The sequence below is a fragment of the Stegodyphus dumicola genome, chromosome 4, assembly GCF_044657685.1.
Source record: "Stegodyphus dumicola isolate Sdum_Otavi_A_Nest chromosome 4, ASM4465768v1".
Classification (NCBI taxonomy): Eukaryota; Metazoa; Arthropoda; class Arachnida; order Araneae; family Eresidae; genus Stegodyphus; species Stegodyphus dumicola.
This window is the reverse complement of record NC_140771.1, coordinates 224,950,394-224,973,042: the sequence shown is the minus strand read 5'-3', so window position 1 is coordinate 224,973,042 and position 22,649 is coordinate 224,950,394. Positions and strand designations below refer to the sequence as shown.

General features: G+C 31.6%; 1 protein-coding gene across 5 annotated transcripts in view; it reads left to right on the top strand.

The window, feature by feature from the left end:
- The window catches only part of LOC118202657 (transcription factor CP2-like protein 1), an 82,184-nt gene extending 77,282 nt beyond the window's left edge, over positions 1 to 4,902 (top strand). For all 5 annotated transcript variants that reach the window (XM_085816037.1, XM_085816036.1, XM_085816039.1 and 2 more), the window contains 3 exons: positions 202 to 344; positions 1,583 to 1,637; positions 4,571 to 4,902. In XM_085816037.1, coding sequence (XP_085672163.1) covers positions 202 to 344; positions 1,583 to 1,637; positions 4,571 to 4,623 — 251 coding nt within the window. In that variant the 3' untranslated portion in view covers positions 4,624 to 4,902. The remainder of the gene's footprint in view (positions 1 to 201; positions 345 to 1,582; positions 1,638 to 4,570) is intronic.
- The last annotated feature ends 17,747 nt before the right edge of the window (positions 4,903 to 22,649 follow it).

Here is a 22,649-nt window from a genome sequence, read left to right as displayed (position 1 = left end):
AAAGTCATCTTCTTATGAGTAACTTTTTCATTTGATTTCATATATTTAATTTTAAGAAATATGTATGGAAAATATTAATTACATTTCTTATCTTTCTGCTATAGTTGTATTTACAGTAATTTAAGGTTAAAGTATATTTATTCAATACAGCATAATATACATATTTGACTTTGTTTCATTGCAAATTGTTTTCCTCTCTAGTGTTTCGAGCTGTTTATTTACATGAATTATGTGCTCTATATCTCATTGCAAAGCTTTCAGTTCTTTTCCACATACCTGTGGAAAATATACACGATCTCCGGTTACGCACTGGAACATCAGCCAATTATACAGTCACAGATGAAGTAAGTTTTATGAGTAATGTTTATTTATTTCAAGGCTGAGTTTTGCATTTGTATTTTTTACAATTTTAGTATGTTCATATTTATTTCATTGGGTTAATTACAAATGCATTTAAAAACTTTTACATTTTTCTTGGTTATTATTTAATATTGCTGTTTTATGCCTCTGTCTGTTGTTTTCTGAGTGTGTTGAGGTTATATGCATTACATGTCTAATTGCACCGGTTGAAAGTTATATTTGATATTTTGATCTACAGCAAATAGAGTAAGTAGATCATGTATGCACTCTACATTTGAGTATGCTTTATAGTTAACTAAATTATGTCTATTTAAACTCCAGGATACATATTTTTTCTCTTTTTTTAATCATTATGTAAGTATGGACCTATCTTAAATGCTAAATTTATATTAAATTTCATAGTATTTAAAGTGGAATTTTTGCAAACTTTTTTAAGGGCTTTTATTTTTAGTGAAGACCTTTTAATTTTCAGTAAGAAATATATTTTTTTATTCAGAATTTTAAAATATTTGAAAGGTTGTAGTTTAAATTTTATTATCCTAAGATAATAAATATTAAGTGTTTAACAGAAAAATATAGATGTGACTTCAACTGCACCAGTAATAACTATGTTGTTCAAAAATTTTGTAAAATTTGTTACTGATTTTAAATTTAGATGGTAATAGTGTATTTTTTACTTCTTTATGTTAAAGATAATGAGTATGTTCTGTAATTCTTAATTTAATACTTTGTCTCTATTTAATTCTTTTTTTTCGGGGGGGGGGGTGACTTGACAAGTATTCGCTGAACATAAAATAGAATTTAAAAAAATAAGTAAAGTTTTATCAAATGCAGTATGACTAAAGAAAAGTGAAAAGATTATTTCTAAAAAATACACAGACTCAGATGAAAAGTTCAGCACTTACTCTTAACAATTTTAATTCTGTCATAACTTCTTTAAAAACCCTTAAAACTTACTTGCCTGAATATTAGTTAGTTAGAGGGAGAAGGAAAAAAAGGGGGAAGCTGGAGTCAGATTTGGTATATTTTTGTTAACTTCGGTTTCTACAACCATTTTATATGTATGCGTTAAAATTTTCTTAACCAGAGATTCTTATTTTTTGGTGTATGGTTCTAGTTTTGAAATTTGTGTGTGTATTAATGAATGTTTGAAAGCATGCATAAATTGTATTCTTTCAATAAATTCTTAACTTCTTATTTTGATTATTTCTGTCTTTTATAGGTTGTTGCTAATATGAAAGATAATTCTCTGTATATTATAGAGCCTTTATTATATGGTAAGTTTCTAGTGAAATATATAGTAGATGTACAGTTTATGATTTCTCAAATTCCTTTATATGTATGGCCTTTAGTTATGTGATGTACTTTACCAATAAAAATTAGAGAATGATTAATTATTTGAAATTTTAAATCTGTTATTTTATGCCTCATATTATCTAACATTTGCTATTAGTAAATAATATTATGCTTTCTTCAGACATATCAAAATTTTATTCTGTGTACTTTTTTTTTTTTTTTTTTTTGTGTGTGTGTGTGTGTGTAATTTTTAGTATTATTCTTTGGATTATATAATTTCATACATGAGAGCTAGATTAAAAATGCCATTCGTATTTTAATAAATTTTGCATATTTTTAAATGAAGTTAGAAATTGTTCAGATATGTATGTTAAATCAAATTTCCTTTGCAACCAAATTTTGATATGTGTACAAAAAAATTTATTTTTGTAGTTTTTCTATTTCTTCCATTCCATTTATAATCATAAGTACATCTAATTTTTACATTTTAATTCTCATTTTATGCAGGATTTGTAATTCTAATAATAGTGTTCAATAATTTTTTTGAAACTTGATTCAAAATATAATAAAATTCCAACTAATAAGGTAACTAAAGCATCATTCAAGTGAATTTTTTCATAAAATAACAGAATAAAAATTTTAATTCGTATTAAAACAATGCTTATGCAGGTGAAACATAATTTAGATTCACCCATTTCTATCTCTTGTTGCAATATTTGTCTTGCTAATAAGCTGTTATAAAATATTCTGCGGCATCCATAATCCATGAAAATATTCTCTTGACATTATGATTTTTATAAGATTTAAATTTTCTATTCTTTTTATATAAAGTTATAAATTAAACTGTCAAGATGTGAATAGGACATGAGTGTAGCATAATATACTATGAGTAAATACAAAGAGTATAAAACATGAGGATAATGTATACTCAGCATTTTATTGGAAGCTATTGTACAGTGCATATCAATGAATTATGTAGAGTTGCTTGCTGCAGTATCATATGTTCAACAGATAATTCTAGACAGCAACTGAAGGACTACTTGAGGTCAAATCGTAATAAAATTGGAAAAGATTGAAGGACTAAAGAAATCTGGGATTGCACAGAGCATCATGTTACAAGCTTGGGTAGAATTTTCGAATCATAAAAACTGTATATAGGTTTAGTACTTACTGTCGTGAAGTAACCATGGTAAGAAAGTTCTATCCTACAGGTAAGAAGAGATTGATGGTAGCCAGTTGGTGAAATCACAAGGCACATGCAAACACTCAATATTGCATTTTACCGTCGTGGCTCATACTGCACATAGCGGGCTTGTTCGCTCAGAAACCAGTGTGGTGTTTTTTATTTTTGCTTTTCCATCAGAGATTACACATTGGGTAGCTAAGTGATAGAGTTGAACATCTTTACAGATAAGAGTCAGTTGCAGTGTGAAATGCATAAACATATAAAGAGAGTAGGAAACTGACAATCACCTAACACACTGACTGTTCAAAGATACTGATTTGAAAGTAACTGATTTCTTGTTTTAGGAAATCAGTAATTATACCATATAGAACTCTACATCTTTCGAAATTCATTCATTTGTGTCAACGCTGTACTACAGCTCTCATTCATCTCATTAATTTCTGTAATACTGTGGGCCTTGAGTTCCACTTTATGGACAACAACAACTTATTTCATTACACAGGAGTTGTCACTGAGATGTTAAAGGAGGAAAGATGTTCCCTGTAATCCTCAAATTTAAATTTAATGAACACATGTGGGGTATTATCAAGAGACTCTTGGCAACATGTCACCACCACCAGTAATAATTCTACAGCTAATGGCCACTACAGAGGCTGTTTGAACATTTTTTGGATGATTTTGTTTTGCAAAAAAAAATTGTCTGCTTGGAAATTTTTTTTAACTGCAGCTATATTTTTCAGCAAAGTGTAAATTATCGCCTGCTATTTGACAATTTGCTTTACTATAAAATGGCACTTTTAAAGAAAAAATTGATGAAAGGCTATGTGTGTGCTGTTTTCAAAGAAAAATTTTCCTATCATGTTATTAAAAAAAGGCTATGAAACCTATGATTTTTTTATATCTAAAGCTATGATAAGTAGTATTGTTAACAAGAAAAAAAAAAAGGTTTAGCTTAAGGGAAGAAAATTCTTCCAAACACATATCCAAAGGAAAAGTAGAATGTTTTGAATGTTGCAAAGGTGAGATCTGTAATTTGAATAGAAAATCTGCCAAATCAGAGGATAGTTTCAAAATCATAAAAATGTTCAGTGTCAACTATAAACAAAGTCATTAATACTAATTTGAATCTTGAAAAGGCAAAACAACAGAATGTGTATTGTCTTTTTACATGACATACCACTGAACACTGGACATGCTGTAGAATCCTTTATGTGAAACATATATCCAAACAGAAATGGAAAAATGTTGTCACAGTAAATGAATCTTGGTGTTTATTAATGACTACAATAGAAAGAGATCCATTTATTATCATCAAAGAGGAGGAACTGCCATACTATGTTTGGGAAACCCTTTTTTGAATAATGGTCCTTTGTGTTATTTGTGTTTCTGTCTTGGCCATTGCTCTTCATTTTTCCCATTGTCTGACATTTCAGTGATGTAGTGGTTATACTTTATGCCAATTTGAAATGTTGTATGGCGCTATCGTCAGAAATCCATTCCTCACACACATGCAATCAATCATGTGTTACTGATTATTTTAAAATGAATAAAAAATTGCTAAGCCAAGCATGTTGCGTGCTGTTAAAATTGTATCTGTTGAAAAAACTTTTCATTGATTTCTATTTAAATTTCATTAATTCCTGTCATTCTGAAAGAAAGGCTTATATTTTAAAAATCACTGTAGTTTTAACATTTTTACGTATTTTAATTACCTTTTATTTGTTACAGATCATTCAGTTGATAAATTTATTCTTTTACTGAAGCCTTATGACGAGCAATAAGATATGTTTAAAGAAAGACTTTTATGCCGATTTTGTATGGTGTAAAATTAGAAGAAAGAAGTTTATATTTTATTTTAGAGAAAAATATTGTACATAATATATTGAAAAGAAATGTGGTTGTTGCATTTGTGGATCATTTGCAGAATTCCTGATTTTTTATATTTTTTCCCCTTTCATAACTGTCATCATTTACATTTGTTTTTATTTTAATATATTTGCTATACTCTACACATAGTACATCTATGTGGTTGACCAATAAATGATTTTTATTGTGGTTCAGTTCCTTGGAATCTTTTATCTTGTAGTATTTCAGACATTTTTATATATTACATATTGAGCTTGAAGAAAGAGGAGTTGCAGAAGTCTCTTTTTTCAGAACTGATTTCATTATTTGAGTTTCCAGTTATGTATTTATCAAGAAGAAAGTATTTAATTTTTAGTTTGCTTTTTAATAATTTTAAAAGTCGGTGAAGCAATAAAGAAAATGAACTATATTTAATAAAAGTACTGTGGTTTTAAAGATTAGAAAGTAGAACACTACACCTTAATATACAAGTTCTTATCTATTTGTCATCTCTTCACTAAATTAAAATCTCTCAATTCTCATCTCTCTAGACCTGCAGAAAAAAGGTAATTCTGTTTGTAATCACTTACAATACGCATGTATAATTAACAGAGCTTGATTTATTACATAAAATGTCAAGTTAAAGCAAAAAAATTATCATATCTACTCTTTTAAAATAATTTGTATTTAAAATTTTTACTTGAATTGCAGTCTTCCTTGAATTCCTCTTTTGACAGGTGAGTTATGATTGAGTAATTCATATTCAGAATTTTCCTAATAAAAATATTTTATCTAAAGTGAAATGTATTCTTTGCTTTTCTCTTAATAATCTTAATTTTCTTTATTCATATTATTTTTAAAACATCATGTTAAGCATTATGATTAAAAAAAAAAACATTAAATTAAAATTAAAACATTATGACATTATAATAACATTAAAATTAAAACATTATGATTAAAGAATTAAAGTCATTAAAAGTATTATAAGCCTTCTGAATAATATTCTAATAATATAATTTTCATTTATTCTTATATTTAAATATTATTTTTTGAATGTTATTTTAAAGCCAAAGAAATGTTAACCCTAGAATTACCAGCATTCTTAGTATACCAGTATCATTTTGGCATCATCGATTAAATCTCATAAAGTATTTTTTATAATTTATATGTAATACAATTAGTTTTAGTTAAATGTATTTTACAGCATTTTTCATTAAAACTAATTTATTTCATGGAAAAAATTTTAAATCACTAAATGTAGCATTAGAAAAATGTTATTGAAATTTTACGAACTGCCCCCCCCTCCTCCGTTTTTATGTATAACATTTCATTTCTCTCCTGATGTAATATTGAAATAAATATTCACATTAATTTAATAAATGAAACTTTGAATTTATAGGTGTCTTATTTTAACTTTATACATTTATAGGTACTTCTTGGAATATTTTCTACGTGCCATTCCCGACATGATTGGCATCTTTTGTTCTTAGCATTTTTATTACAAAATTAAATTTCACATTTTGCAAAATATTTGACAAGTTCCTTGTATTGATTTAAACATATGGTTTTGCACCATTTTTAATTATTTACATAATTTGATTACAATTCATTTATTGCTGTAATTAATTCATTTATTGTTGGCCTCTCCCTATAAATTTGTTTATTAATATGGCTTTGTTTATTAAATGATTCAGAAACTTATAATTTCAAGATCCATGATACAGTAAAATGTATGGACCATTTTCATGTATGCTTTCAGGAAATTCGTTGACTAAGATTTGCATAATTTTTCTGCTTCTTTGATCTGCTAATAAATGTTGTGGAAGTTCGTTAACTCTTATACATTAACTTGAAAATAAAAATTGGCATAACTTTTCAAATTATCTAAAAAATTTTCTGGTGGTATTCATGTTTTCTGCTGGTGTTAATTTATATTTATATATTCTTTCTCTAATATTTCTAATGTAATTGCATCATATTGTATATTTTGGCATAGTTCTAAAATTTTTAAAGCCCATTTCACTCTAATGCCATTGGGTGGAAAGCGGTGGGTGACAAATCAGAAGCGAGCTGAGAAATGGTATTTTCCATACGAGTTGACTTAAGTTCAACTTTTCACCGCTTGCTGCATCAGTGTCAACTGTCTCATTTTAGATGTTCAGTTTATACCACGGTTTTTAAATGATTACATTTTCAAAAATTCTTCTTTAGAAAAATAAAAAGTCAAATGGACTGTAAGGTATTTCTCCTGCCTTCGTGGTATAATGGTTCTGCACGCTGGGCTGGTATTTCAGAGGTCCGTGGTTCAATTCCCGGCGAAGGCGTTTGTTAATTTTTCATCTTGTCTGCTTCCAAAATATCCTAATGTCTCTACCGAACTAATCTTTAAAAAAATTTCAGGTGATAATTAAAAATGCATAAGTTGATAGAATTATCCTAATAAATTATTTAAAGGAAAATTCTCAAGTTTATTAGAAGTAATAAACCTTAATTATCAACCATAAATGATATATGTTTGATAATTTTTGCAGAATAATCTAAAAAATAGATTGTTGTGAGAAAATAGTGATGGATTTCAAAAAATATTTCTTAAAATCTATCTACATCAATTTAAAGTTGCTCCTGTTGTCTAATAGATAAAACATTGGTTTCCAGAGTCAAAGACTGTGGATTCAAATGTCACCAGGGTGGCATTGTAATGGAGTTGGTATTTTTAAAATGATATTTACAGAAAAATTTATAGCTACTTTCAGAGTAGCTCAAATTCTGCTTCAGTTTCCTGAAGGTGAAGTCTGAAAACCAACTTTCCACACAAGACACCTCATGGAGCATAGAGGTAACACACTCAGTAGAAAATTCAGATGGTAATAGGGGCTTGTATTGTGGGTATGGACCTTCATTTTCCCACCTTTGGTGATAGAACAAATACATCATTTTTTTTTTTTTTTTTAATCTGCAGTGACCCTCCCTCCCGCCACAAGAAGTTTGCATTTATGTTTCATTGACTGTAAAAGTAATTTTAGATTTCCAGCCGGCATTGTGTGTATTTATTTCATTGCATTTTCATTGCTGTAGTCCTACACAGAAGCTGTTTCCACATATGTTAGAGGATTTTACTTTGCTATAAAAAAACTCGTCTACTTGGATTTTTTTCAACTGTAACTATATTTATGAAAGTATAAATTAACGTCTGCTACTTGGTAATTTTGATTTCATGCGAAATGGCACTTTTAAAGGAGTAATGGATGGAAGGCTGTGTTCATACTCTTTCCGAAGAAAATTATTCGTATCTAGTTATTAAAAAAACGCTGTGAAATCCATGGTTTTTCAATACCTGAAGCTACGATAGGTAATATTGTCAATCGGAAAGGGAAAAAAACGTCAAAGTTTGACCTCAAGTGGAAAATATTTTCAAATACATATCCAACGGAAAACGGAATATTTCTAATGTTGCAAAGGTAAGATATTTGTGTTAAAATAAAATCCTCCAAATCAAAGGACAGTTGCTGAATCATTAAAATGGTCAGTACCCCTTCCCCCCAAAAAAGCAAAAAAAAAAAAAAAAAAAAAAACATGAACTGTATCGTCTCCCTCCCCAACATATCTCTGAACGCGCTGCAGAATTCTTTATGAGAAAATTTTTTGGAGCAAAAATGGAAAAATTATGTCAAAGTAAATGAATCTTCGGTGTATTTAAATGACTGCGATAAAAACGGATATGTTTATCATTATCAAAGAGGAGAAAAAAATCTTAAAGCATGGTTCAAAGAATTTAAAGAAAGTTTTCAATAGGATTTATGGTTGTTTCTGGTTTTTCATATAACAACAAATTAAAAATAAAGAGAGAGGAGAAAAATGTTAAGATCAACTTCACATATGATAAGTAGTAAATTTTATATACAGTTTTCAAATATGAAATTCTATTTACGAAAAGTGCCATTAATAAGTAGCACAGCACCAAGACAAAGCAAGCAGCCTCACGTCAAAATCCACTATTAATTACTTGGGGAAAAAATGAAATGGGAAAAGGTTATCATAAACATACAGCAATTTTTTTTATACTGCAATTAAAAAAAGTGACTATATAATTTATGAACTATGCAGGTGCAATAATAAAGTTCAAGTGAGCTTGCAATAGCTCCTCTTTCACACTTTGAAAGAAATTTTAACTAGAATATATGCAAAGTATAAAAATGGTTTTTGAATTCGTTCTGAAAGTCTAAAAATTCCTCAGAAATTATTATAGCTTTTCAAAAAACAGAAATTACGTTTCATATACAGAGGGCGTTCGCACATTTTTTTAGATGAATTTCATTATATTTACATAAATATTTTACCTAAAATTTTTGCTTTTAAAATGTTCTCTAACCCTTATTCTTCACTATCTTACTACATCACGATTGTTGTAAGCCTGAGATAGGGGGCTAACTATTCATCTTATTTTTCAAATATGAAATTCTATTTACGAAAAGTGTCATTAATAAGTAGCACAGCACCAAGACAAAGCAAGCAGCCTCACGTCAAAATCCACTATTAATTACTTGGGGAAAAAATGAAATGGGAAAAGGTTATCAAGGGCATACCCTCCCCTCATATCCCTGCTAAATCTCATGATGTATCATGCATGGATTTTTCCGCTTTTGGACTTTTAAAAATTGTCCAAACATCGACCTACAACCCTCCCTGGACTTTGGAAAGCTTGATAGTGTTCCTCGCTCTTATTCTACCAAATAAATGTCAAGGGACCTAGGGAACTGTTATGCGACTTATCGCTGAGTTCAAATAACAGAAGCCGTAGGCTCACGAAGGGTTAACTACTCTTTATTTCACTCAAAATAAGATGAATAGTTGGCCCCCTATCTCAGGCTTACAACAATTGTGATGTAGTAAGATAGTGAAGAATAAGGGTTAGAACATTTTAAAAGCAAAAATTTTAGGTAAAATATTTCTGTAAATATAATGAAATTCGTCTAAAAAAAATGTGCGAACGCCCTCTGTATATGAAATGTAATTTGTTTTTTGAAAAGCTATAATAATTTCTGAGGAATTTTTAGACTTTCAGAACGAATTCAAAAACCATTTTTATAGTTAAAATGAATGAAAATTATATGAAAAATATTATATGAAAATTATATGTTAAAATTATATGAAAAGTATAACTTTTCATATAATCTAGTTAAAATTTCTTTCAAAGTGTGAAAGAGGAGCTATTGCAAGCTCACTTGAACTTTATTATTGCATCTGCATAGTTCATAAATTATATAGTCACTTTTTTTAATTGCAGTATAAAAACAAAATTGCTGTATGTTTTCATTCTTCAATATATTGTTGTTGAAAGCTTCTGCACCTTCAGTGTCCTTTTTGCCGTGTGGGACCAAAATCAAACTTTCATTTTTGTGCACCGAAAAATCTGCCTTGTTGCCTGCTGGTCGAAATGGATGTTTTTGCATAGAAACTCTAATTTTAATTGTAAAAATTGTTTTTTTAACTGTATTTGGTGTTTTATTATTATTATTAATTTTCAATTTTTAATGTAGATATTTTGAGGTTTTATGTATTTTTGTGTTGCCACGAATTGAGAATAGAATTAATTGAACGAGAAATATGTCTCTAATAAAATTGGAGGAAATACATTTAAATAAAATGCAGCAAAAAGTGCATATAATTTAATATTCCATACGAAGATGTACACATGTGGTGTACACATCAGATTTTTATTTTTCACAGGAACAATTATTCAGAAATACATCTTTGCTTAAAATAATTGCAATACTGGTTGTGCTAAAGGACTTTTCATTAGGTGTGGAACTTTGAACACTTAATTTCCCTGTGAGTTCAATTCTATAGGCAGGTGCATAGGTGTAGCTAATGACGTAATAGGTATAACCCAAGTCAAACTGGTAATCTAGTTTTTCCTTGGGTTAGCTTAAATATGAGACAATGTTCTGTACATGTTTCTTCAGCAGCTATTTAATGCTGTCACTTTTATACCAAATTTGACTGCGTGGGTATTAGCTTCCGAAAAAATTTGAACTCTATAAGAATTTCTCTAGATCTCTATCTGCTTCTAAGAAAATATTTTGTAAGGAGCTGAAATACTAACCATTTAGCCTAAACGAATTCTCCTGGCTACTGTCTGAGAAAACCAAATCTGAATATGCATTTTCTTTGACTTGGAATATTCAGGTTTATCTAAGATAATAAAGTCGATTATTATGACAAAACAGTCATGAGTTAACAGCATTAGAAGTGAAATTTTTGTGGAAGAATTTCGGTACTTAAGTATTAGTGTAATTACCTTGATTATGTATAGCAGTTTTTTTATTAAAAAATATTATTATTATTATTATTATTTATAACTGCAAAAAGTCATTTATTACATAAATATTGTTGCATATGTACGGGTTCATAATAGATTGAATGCGCAAGTCCAATAAAAGGTTAATAAAATTTATTCTTATCAAAAGAAATATAACAGAATGCTGGATTTTTTCTCAAAGATATTCGTACAATATCATGCAATATAATCCGTAGCTATACATTAAACTACTGAAACAGTAAATAGAACACAACTACAGCGCAGAGAAAGCTAATCTGATTAATGATAATTACAGTAGCTAAATAAACAGCTGAGATGAGATGTTTCTCTCCGGCTTTTTAAAGCTTCAGTTGGTTGCGAAAGATTTCTAGTAATTTCTTTGCTTTTCGAGATTTCAGAAAAGTGAAAGAGTAGAATTACTGTTACAGCTAACACAGTAGTCAAATACATTTATTCAATTTTATTATAAATTGCGAGATATCTATTTATTAAATGTTAAATGAACGTGCTCTTGTATTTTTACTTTTCCGGCGTAGCTCTCTTTTAAGATTTTCTCTTAAGATGTCTTGTGATGCATTGCAGGAGGAAATAAAACATTTTTATTTATAATTCTACTAACATTAGCTATCTAAATAAAAAAATTTGCAACAATATTTTACTTTTTAATAAAATATTCATCTTAAAAATAGATCAATAAATTTATTTACAAACGGGATTTTATTTCTTTTGTTCCAGGGCAAATTTCATGGCTATCGCTTTAAGAATAAATTCAGTTTTGCATAAAATACTACATTCTTCCAGAAATTCTGCCACAGTTTCTTCCACTGTAGCTAAAAATCACAAGCATTTATATTTTAATATTGCATGTAAGGCAAATGGTAAGACGATTTCGCTTATGAAAACTTTTGGAATTTGAAATACCATAAAATAAATGGATACGAAAATTCTTGTTAAAACCTAAAAATAGCAATGGTTGCATGAGTTTGGAGAAATCTGGAAATTTGGCGACTTCTACTAAAATGGTTGCTCTAATATTTGAGGCTCAGAATTTCTTATAGGAAACGTGCCACTACTCATGGAGAAATCAAAGTTTTATGTAGTTAGTCTTATCTTGTGGCTAAGTAATGAAATGGTTGTGTATTACTAATAATAAACTGTAATGGTGAAAATTTATTTAAATTTTATTTGTGAAAATATTATTAAAACACATTCTTGAGAAGAGCAGCAGTAAAATGGCTGAACCGTGGTAATTCCGACCTGGGTTCCATTCAGGGCTGACTTCTTGGCCATTTTATTTTGGTTTTCTTCATGTGTACCATGTATACGAGCAAGTTTCACCTAGAAATTCCTCTACGAAGGCATGCCTTCTCTTAGGCAGATAGGCTTAGTGTGCTTTTCCATAGTCAACTAAACCAAAGCATTCTTAAAAACGTCTCCAATAATCATAGATCTAGTAATGTTATCATTATTTAACCTGAATGATAGCCAATGCTGGCAATTATTTAATGTTCATCTACTTACATGCAGGTATTACAGGAAAGAAGAAAAAAGATGATCCAGTCAAAATGTATTAGGCTGGATACCAAGAGTAGAGAGAGTGATTTTGATAAAATAAATGTCTCCTTTTTTTTAGCCCATAGGTGCATTAAACCCAAAGGGCTATTAGTCTCAAAAGAGCATTTTGCATCGTTTAACTTTCAGCGATGATTCACTTTTCATACTCTTGCCACAAAATATTATCACCATGTGTTATATTTAAAGAAACTACATAATGAAGAATCTGTATGAATGTTTCTCGCATTGTAAAAAAACAGTGGTATCTAGAGCGATCAAATTTTGAATGACGTAGACCTTCAACTGAACATGGGCACTTGGGAGCCCAAATTTGGAATTTGTTTTATTATCTATTTCAAATTTTGTAAAATGAATTTTTAATTAACAAACTCAACGATTTCAAAGCGAGCAACGGCAACACCGTATGGAAAAAAAACATTTTTGTCTCCAGCGCTAGACTTTGTACCCGGAAATTCTAAAGATATGTTTGCTCTTTTTAAATATTTTGTGATAATGCTGTTGAATTGGATTTTATGTGGTTTAAGTCCGAAGAGCATGATATTTAATAAATATAACAAACAAAACGTTAAAAAAACACCCTTTTTGGTATAATATAAAATCTTTCATATTTTCCTTTTTTAGCTCAAAGGAGCTATTAGTCTCAAAGCTGTATTTTGCGTCGTTTCACTTTCTGCATTGGTTCACTTTTCAAACTTTTGCCCTCAAACATTATCAGCATGTATTAAAGAAACTAAATTATGAAGAAGCTACATGAATGTTACTCGCATTGTGAAAAAAAACGGCACCTACAGCCATCAAATTTTGAATAACTTAGCACTCCACACGAATCTGGATGCCCGAATTTTGAATTTGTTTTATTATCTATTTCATTTTTGGAAACTTATGGAATTTTTGATTAATAAACTCAACCATTTCAAAGCGAGCAATAGCAACACTGTATGCAAAAACAAAAAACAATCTCCAGGGCGTGAGACTTCGCATCGGAAATTCTAAAGGTATGCTTTTTTAAATACAGTGGCTCACAAAAATGATCAGACACTTTGAATTCTTTAATGAACATAAAAACTAAAAGAAATTAAAACAAAAAGAAAGGCTTTTATTATATATAAACTCAGCATTTTTTATATTAAATACAATTTCAAAAAGATAAAAATAAAATTCAAAAATCAATATTGTTTTTAATGAGGAAAAATATTCTCACAAAAATAATCGGACACTTGTAGTAACAGCCAAAAATGACAAAAACTTATTGTTTTTACTTCTTAATATCTTGTGGGATTACCTTTACACTTGATCACTTCATTTAATCTTTGGGCATTGACTCCACAAGTTTTTTTTACTATTTTTGGACTTATTTTATGCCACTCCTCTTGAGTCACTGCTTTCAATTGCTGCCGCGAATATATGCTCTGTTTTCGAATTTTCGATTCCATCTTCTGCAAATATGTTCAATAGGATTAAGATCTGGAATGGAGTGGTGCCTTAATTACTTCTGGACACTTATATAACAGCCAGAGTCTTAACATTGTGCACAGAATGCTTTGGATCATTGTCCTGATAGAATTTAAAACTACTTTGTGCATTATGTACCGGAATGTGCCACACATCTCTATTCCATAACTCCTTCTCCGCCATGTTTAACACCTTGTACTAAGTTTTGCTTCCAAAATTCTTTGGGTTTTCTCCACTTGGGTGTCTTTTGTTTCTTCAATTTTGCAAAAGCGAGTCGAAGTTTTCGGGTTTTACTGACATAAAATTTTCTTTATCAGACATCGCTGGTGGTTCTTGAGGCATCAACCGCTAGGAGTTTTGACCTCTAAATTGGCGTTTTGCTTCGAGACTTTGGCTGGGAATAAAAGAATAAGCGCTTTTGCACAACTTAGATTAGTATCTAAGTTAAACAAACATGAAAATGTTATTTGCTATATGCATAATAAACATAGAAGAATAGATTGCTGAAGCATAATAAACATAGATGACGGAGATTAAATGTCAAGAAATTGTATTCTTGCAATGAGGACTTGAAAATTATTTGCAAAGTATATAAATGTGCTAACACTAGAATAATAAAATGCATTGAAAGTAATAATATGGGTTGAAGTAAGGTACAACAAAGTCCTTCGGGAGCGAAGTCCATTTCTTTGCAAGTTATATGAAAGTTGAATACATAATACGCTAATACTCTAATAATGAAATACATAATACGCTAATAATGAAAATGCTAAACGATGCAGAGTATTCAAAACAAAGTCCTAATGCTTTGCCAGTTGAATCACATTCTTTAGTATGATATCTGTTGCTTTGATGAGATTTATTAACTATGGGGGAGAAAAAAGAGGTTACTGCACTTCTGGCCTGCGTTGGCGAAGTTTAATATGCAAGGTTATGATGAATAGTATGAGGACGCTTGAAAGGATGCACAGTGGTAGTTTGTGAGTTGTGCGATATGATGATGTTTTGAATTGTGTACAATTCTGAAGTTATGTGCGGTCATCAATATATAATCTTGGGCATGAGGAATTTTTAAATCCTGATGTATCTGTTGATTTCTGACAAACCACGAGAAATCTTTAGGCTTCTAATGATTTTATTTTGGAAGACGATGATCGTGCGACGATAATATTTTGATGCAGGGGCCCAACACGTCACTGCATAAAAAGTATTGGCTGAATTAGTGTAAGATATAAAGTTCTTTTAATATTGAGATTCAATTTTGATTTTCGCCCTATTAAACTGTTGATAGACATGATGGTGGCATTGGCTTTGTTTAAAACATATGTCACATGATCTTTAAACGTTAATTGTTCATCTAGAATGACTCCTAGATATTTTGTTGAACTGACAACTGGAAGTGGGGAGTTATCTATTGTAATGTTAATATTAACTGGCTATTTTTTACGATACCTTCTAAATAGGACGATATTGCTCTTGCTAGTATTTATTTTGAATTTCCATAATTTATACCAGAGATTTATGAAGTTAATTCCAAAATGTAAATTTTCTATGGCATATTGTGGTCTGCGTGAACGTGATATAATAATGGTTTTGTCAGTATATTTGGCTGTTTTACACAAATTCTCTATGTATTCAAAGTGGTTCTGAGAGATCGTTTATATATAAATTTTAAAAAGTCTGTGCAAGTACCGATGCGGCTCCAGCTTTCAGATATTTTCTTTTTGATAATTCTTGTCATACTCTGACCTGAAAAGTTCGATTTTTAAATACGAACTGATTAATCTGAAAATTCTTTGAGGAATTCTTAATGAAATCATTTTGTAAATTAAACCGGTATGCCAGATCCGATCAAAAGCTTTTTCTGTATCCAAAAAGCAGGCTGCTATGCATGATTTATTAGCAAAGGCTTCTCCTATTGTTTCAATAACGTTTAAAATTTGCGTAATTGTTGAATGTCCGTGTCTAAAGCCGAACTGGCTGCTTTTGATGACATTATTTTTCGAAATATAATCGTTGAGTTGTACTTGGGTAACTCTTTCGAAGACCTTGCACAGACATGGTAATAAGCTTATTGGGTGATAGCTGGTAAGATTTTTAGGATCTTTGTTGGGCTTAAGGAAGATGATAATTATTGCGAGTTTCCATCTATGTGGAAAATAATTTTCTTCATTCTACTCGCCCATAATATCCTGCCGATTGCATTATTCTTCTTACAGTTTCTGGATTTACACATATTCCATATAATTAAATTCCGCAACAAGTTTAGGAGCATTCAATCTTGCATTCTTTTTAATATTCCTTAAAATAAAGCGTTTCATCCCATCAGATAACTTAGATGGTTTTCCAGATCTCCTTTTGTTTTGAATACAATTCTGTTTCTTATAACGCTTAACAACATCAAAAACTGTAGAATTACTTAAATAAATAGGCAATCTTTTTTAACAGGTTTCTGTTTCCTTTGATGCAAATCAATAATTAATCTGCAGGTTTCTAACAATGTTTTCTTTCATGAACGAGCCATTGCAAGAAGATATTAAAATAACAAATACTTTCTAAAATGAAAATTCGAGTTATATAGGCAAACGATTTTTAGATTTCTACCTAGCATTTTATCCAAACTAATTCCATAAAATTTCGTATTTTATTTATTACAAACGATTTTAATTAGAAATTGTGAAAATGTCTGATTAAATTAATTAACCTGATCTACCATAATAAGCTGTTTCTCCCTTTTTCTGCGTCAAGGCTGTTTTCCAAAGAATATCTTTTTTCTTTCAATTTCAGCCTAAAACCTTATTTTTTAAAATTTACTTTTTAATTTTTTCAAATTTATTTAGTACAAAGAGAGAGAACTAAGAAAATATGTATTCAAAAGGAAAATATTCTTTATTATTTTATTTCAAAGCTTTTCACCTATTTCTTAAAATTAATTTAAAAAAATTATAGTGGCCCATCATTTTTGTGAGCTATTGCTGTATTTGACGATATTCCTGTTGAAGGCTTAGGTGCGTAAGCATGTGAAAACAGGCCCCTGGGCTAATAAGCCTCATCCTGCGTGTCACGCGTGGAGAAAAACATGACTTTCCTACCATGACGTAGATGTATGTTGGCGGAGAATTCCAGAGGAGAATTCTTGATGATGCGATGATGAGCCTTAAGTATAACAGATTCGAAGCTACTCCGTCTAAGTAAGAAAACGGTCACTTCGCTGCAGCATGGAGAGCTGCGTGAATTTCCTGCAATCTTATTGGTCCGTCGTAGGAGGGAAGCTTGTACTTTTCTAATTTTCTGATTCGGCAAAATTTATGAGGAGCATAGATGCCTAAAAACCTGTTTGTAATTTCTCTGCTGGACTTTTTGCAGCTCTGATTTGTCGTATGCACGGGGGCCTTCAGGGTTTCTTCGGCAATTCTTCTCAGCAGTTGGAATCTGTTCTCTTGTGGAATTTCCATCGGTTCTGGTTTTTCCTTAATTTTAGCAATTTTCTTTGCCGTGGTCCATTCTTCATCTGCATCATGATTTTCGGTGGTTAGATGAGTGCATTGTCTCTTACTGAGGAACTGGGCTGCGACCTTAACATGTTCAGAGATGATTCTGGATTTTTCTTCTGGAGATTTAGCAGCGTTTAGCCTTGCCTCAGATTCTAGGTGTTTTTCCCGATCCTTTTCCACATTTTTCTCCGCCTTTTTCAGTCTTTTCTCCTTTCCTATTTTTGATATTCTTCCGTAGCCTTGGGTCCTTCAGAAATTCTTCATGCCTTGAGGTGGGAGGTAAAGAAAACGTTGATCATTCCGAGTCCGTAAAATCGCTAATTTCTTCATCAGTATTGACTGTCCTAAAAAAGGACATGCTTAATAGTGAACCCCGTAGGAATTAGTCGAGTAGTCTAAGAGACTCAGTAGAATAAAACTAAAACTAACTGACCGCCTACGGGACTGGGTCAGTTCGTGATAAATTGAGCAGCTAACTGGAGTGCATCCAACAAAGGCCAACTAGATATCTAGTTGGTTTTGGTCCAACACACTTGGAGTCACCGCTCGGAATGATTCCTATTGAAGGCTCAGGTGTTTGCACACTTTTGTCAGGCACCTAGGCTGGTAGTCGCATCCTGTGTGTAACTCGTGCAGGAAAAGAACCTAATGCCCCTAACATATCATGGCAATAATCAGATGAGAGAAATATTCTCGTGTAATCGAGTGATGAGTTTCTCGCACATACCGATCAGAAGGTCAGTGTTGCGAAGAACACAGAAAATATATAAAGCAAATATATTCAAAACAGTTCATTCAATTGCGGGCTGCCTCTGACCGAAGGCTGGGTGCATTATTAATAAAGACAAAAAATTCTTAATAAGTCATTCTTTATTTTCATCAAAACAGTCTTACTCTTCCGAGATCAGATTTCGTTCTGTCTACAAGCAAAACATTCGAAACACTCAGCACGCAGGCTGGCGCCACGAATAGCAGAGCCTCGTGCCAGTTATTATTTCAGTTCATTTCACAAAATCCTCCCCCCCCCTTGAGGGTTGAGTCTCAAGCTCATAACAAACATTATTTAAAAGATCAAGTCTTTTTGGAACTTTTACAAGTCGTCCAGAGGAGGAATATTGTTGCATTACCATTTTATCAGGTGCAATTCCCCTTAGCGTACATCCAGCACTAGAATTAGATTCTTCTACACCCAGTTTCTTATCAGGAATTATGTTTCTGTCATTGGCCTGTATCTCCAGAGGAAGGATGCGTTGTATTGGTCGTACAACTGTTCCATGCCAGATCTTAAATTTAACCGTGGAAACCTTTCCATCACGTCCAGGGATCAATTCTGTAATTCGGGCTGAGGGCCAAAATGAACGTTTTTTGTTATCATCCCCCATCAGTACTATTTCTCCAACTACAGGTTCCCGAGATCATTTCTCATTGTGCTTTTGAACCAGTATTCTTTTTTAAAGCATTGTCGCAGATCATTTAACAATTTAGTTCTATACTTTAATCTCTTATTAAGACTTGACGAATTTAATTCATCAAGATCTTCAACATTGGAATTTCTCTTCTCGATAAGATACATGACGGGTGTCAGAGGGACAAATTCCTGCAGAACTTCAGAAACATACGTTAAGGGTCTACAATTAATTATAGTTTCACAATCACAAATAATAGTATAAAGTTCTTCATAAGATAACACTGATTTACCTAAAGTACGTTTTAGCAATTCTTTTACTGTACGAACCAACCTCTCCCACCAGACGCCCCACCAAGCTGCAGTAGGTGGAATAAATTTCCAGAATATCCTTTCAGTTCCCGTTTCCTTTAATTCTTTAGACCAATTTAGTTTTGATGAATCATCAGATGCACCCCAAAAGTTTGTCCCGTTATCACTATAGATTATTCTAGGGCGTCCGCGCCTAGCAACAAATCGTTGAAGCGCCAAAAGGAAAGCATCAGTAGAAAGAGAATTTACAAGTTCAAGGTGAATGGCACAGTACACAGTGCGATCCACACCTTTCCTTCATTTTTTAAAACAGGGGTCCAGCTAAATCAATCCCTATGATTTCAAACGGCGCACAATCCGTAACTCGGGCTGGTGGCAGAGGTGTCGGTTCGCTTGACATAGCCTTAGTTTTAAATCATTTACAAACGATACACTTAAAGAGGACATTTTTAATGGCCTTTCTAGCTCTGACTATCCAAAATCTTTCTCGTAATATACATTGCATCATCTGAAGACCAGCATGACAGTTCTTATTATGTACATTTCTGATTAATAACTTAGTGAAATCACATTTTTCTGGCAACAGTATTGGATACAGAAACGATTCATGATCATCTCTTCTATTTAACTCAGAAACTTCCGCTGACTATTTTGAATCCTTGCGCGTTCTACTAAAATTTACATACTCTGTCGGAACACGGACAGAGCATTGGCATTGGCAATTCCAGGGGATTGGCATTGGCGATTCCAGATTGTGGCATTGGCAATTCCAGGGGAAAGTAAGGCTTGACAGGAAAGATAATTTAAACTTAAAATAAATGTTAGTTAAAATAAATATAAACCCTACAAAATCAATGATTCCTAGTCATCTGAAGAAAATGTAAGTACTTTTATTTGTTATTAATGTTCAAATATTAAAGATATTTTATATAATAAATGTTGCAATTAATACAGAATGCATTATTTTACTGAATTGTAATAATATGTGTCATTTGTATGTCATTTAATTGTGACGCGCGTTCTCGTGTTAAATAATAATACATCGTGCGTCCTCCCGAGTTAACTATACACCGCTAAATGTCATTATCAACCTATTTATTTTATTTCTATATGCTAAATATCTTATAACTTGACTTGTACACCGCTAAAATCATGGCTTCCATATGATAAATATCTTGCAACTTAAATATACCAAAGAATGTCTAACAATACATATTCTTTGACTATACACCGATAAAATCATGGCCGATTAGCCATTGGTGAGCTTGGCGAATAAATACGCATCGGCGCCAACGGATCCTTTGCGAAAGAAAACCGAAGCTATGTAGTTGGCGTTAGTAAACCAATAGGATCAAAAATTGTCTGCACAATTGCCAAAATTGTCCTCTTTGTGATTTTCGTATCACAGGTCAATGTATCTGTATCTGTGCAGCACCTCAGCGTATCATTATCCAAATTCCAAATTACCTCCAAAACGGAAGTATCCCCTGAATGATTGTTAACATTTCAACCAGCCACATTGCTTTCAAAAACGCGCAATGGGTGGCACTTATTCTGTTAAAGTTAAAACATCTATTTAAAACATCTTAAAACATCCATTTGACATGATTAATTTGGAATGTTCAATAAAAGTAAACTGTTCATCAATACTAAAAACACTAGATAAACAATTATCCACATAAAATGACGATTTCAATTTTTGAACAACTTCACTATACTAACAGGTAAAGTTTTCTAATAGATGCATTATAGATGCGTTCAGCAAGTAGGGGCTCGAAGAAACTCCAAACACAACTCTGCAATGCCTATAAATTAGTTGCCCTTCATTGCATGGGAAAAAAAAAATCTGAGAAAATCTCTATCTTTAGATGCGTCGGATAACATTAAGAAAGCCTTTTCAATATCGGCTCTAATACCTATCGCATACATCCTAAAACGATCTATAATATCAGGTATTAATTCAATAAGATTCATTCCTTTACACAAATATTCGTTCAAAGAGAGTTTCCCTTTATCTGACGGAGAGGCGTCAAAAACAGGACGAATTTTCGTAGTTTCACTTCCTAATTTGATTACAGGCCTACGCAGCAAATAATGACATTCATTATTCAGTTCGTTTTCTGGTACGCGTTCAATAATATTCAACCTTTCCCATTCCTTGAACACATTTTGATAATAATCGAAAAATTTACTACATCTGAGTTTATAGATCATCTTTTGATACCTTTTCCAGGATAATTCTTTATTATCGGTTAAATGTGTAATATCACATTTCCAGGAAGTTCTACTTCATATCTTCCATCTGGAAGAATTTTCATTTTGTTCTCAAATTCAGATAAATTAAAACTTTCTTTAATTTTAACAGTCTCGATTGGAGCACATATTCCGATTTTTTCGAGTTCCCATAACTCATTCAGAGGAATTCTCCTGACATGCATTGAAAATGATTTCAAAATATTATCCTTTTCACCCGAATTTCGTTTTCCAAATACCGTCCACCCAAGTTTCGTTTCGACAGCCGTTACCCCCCGACTGTAATTCAACAGAATTTCCCGTCAATAATTTTCCTATAACATTTGCTCCAATTACGAGTAAAAGGGTAATTTCAGTTTCCTTTCGCAATGGATCAGAAAATTCGATTTCCTTTTCTTTTAATTCATTCAAAATCTCTTTATCCTTAACCTTAGGAATAAAACCTCAAATCCTTTTTTCAGAAAGTGCTTCAAAACTACATGCGAACGTTCCCTTTAAATTGTTGACCTCGACGGAAAACACTTCATGTTGTTTAGGTTTCGTTTCATCCACCCCAAACAGTGCATGTATAACTGTCTCCTTCCTAAGCGGAGATGCTTTAAGCTGACTCATCATACTATCACTAACGTAGCTACTTTGGCTTCCGCTATCAATTATGCAGCTAATAATTTTCTCACGACCTTGACACCGAATTAGAGCACAAGGCCTTTGCAAAAATACAGTTTCGCTTCTGCCACAGTTAGAAAGAGAACTCTCTTTTGAAACACGTATCTGATCGTTATTTTTTAGAGTTGATTACACATTACATCAAAATGATTACAACTTTTGCAAACAGAAACACTTAACTTACTTTTAAAGAACAAAATTTACTAATGTGACTCGCTCTTTTCAGACAAGAGAAACAAGCACCTTTTTTCAATAACAATTGTTGTTTTTCAGCTAAAGTCATTTATTTTGCGGAGTAACATTTTTCACTAGAATGTTTCTTTTCACAAAAATTACAGTTTGGAATACTCTTACCTGAATTCTCAAGACTTACTAGAGCTGACGGTGTTATGGGTTCATTTAGTTTTACCTCTTCGTGGTTAAAGTCTTTCTTCCGATGGTTCTGTTGGGAAGCTAAACCAGTTCTTGCGAGTAGAACCATCTCTT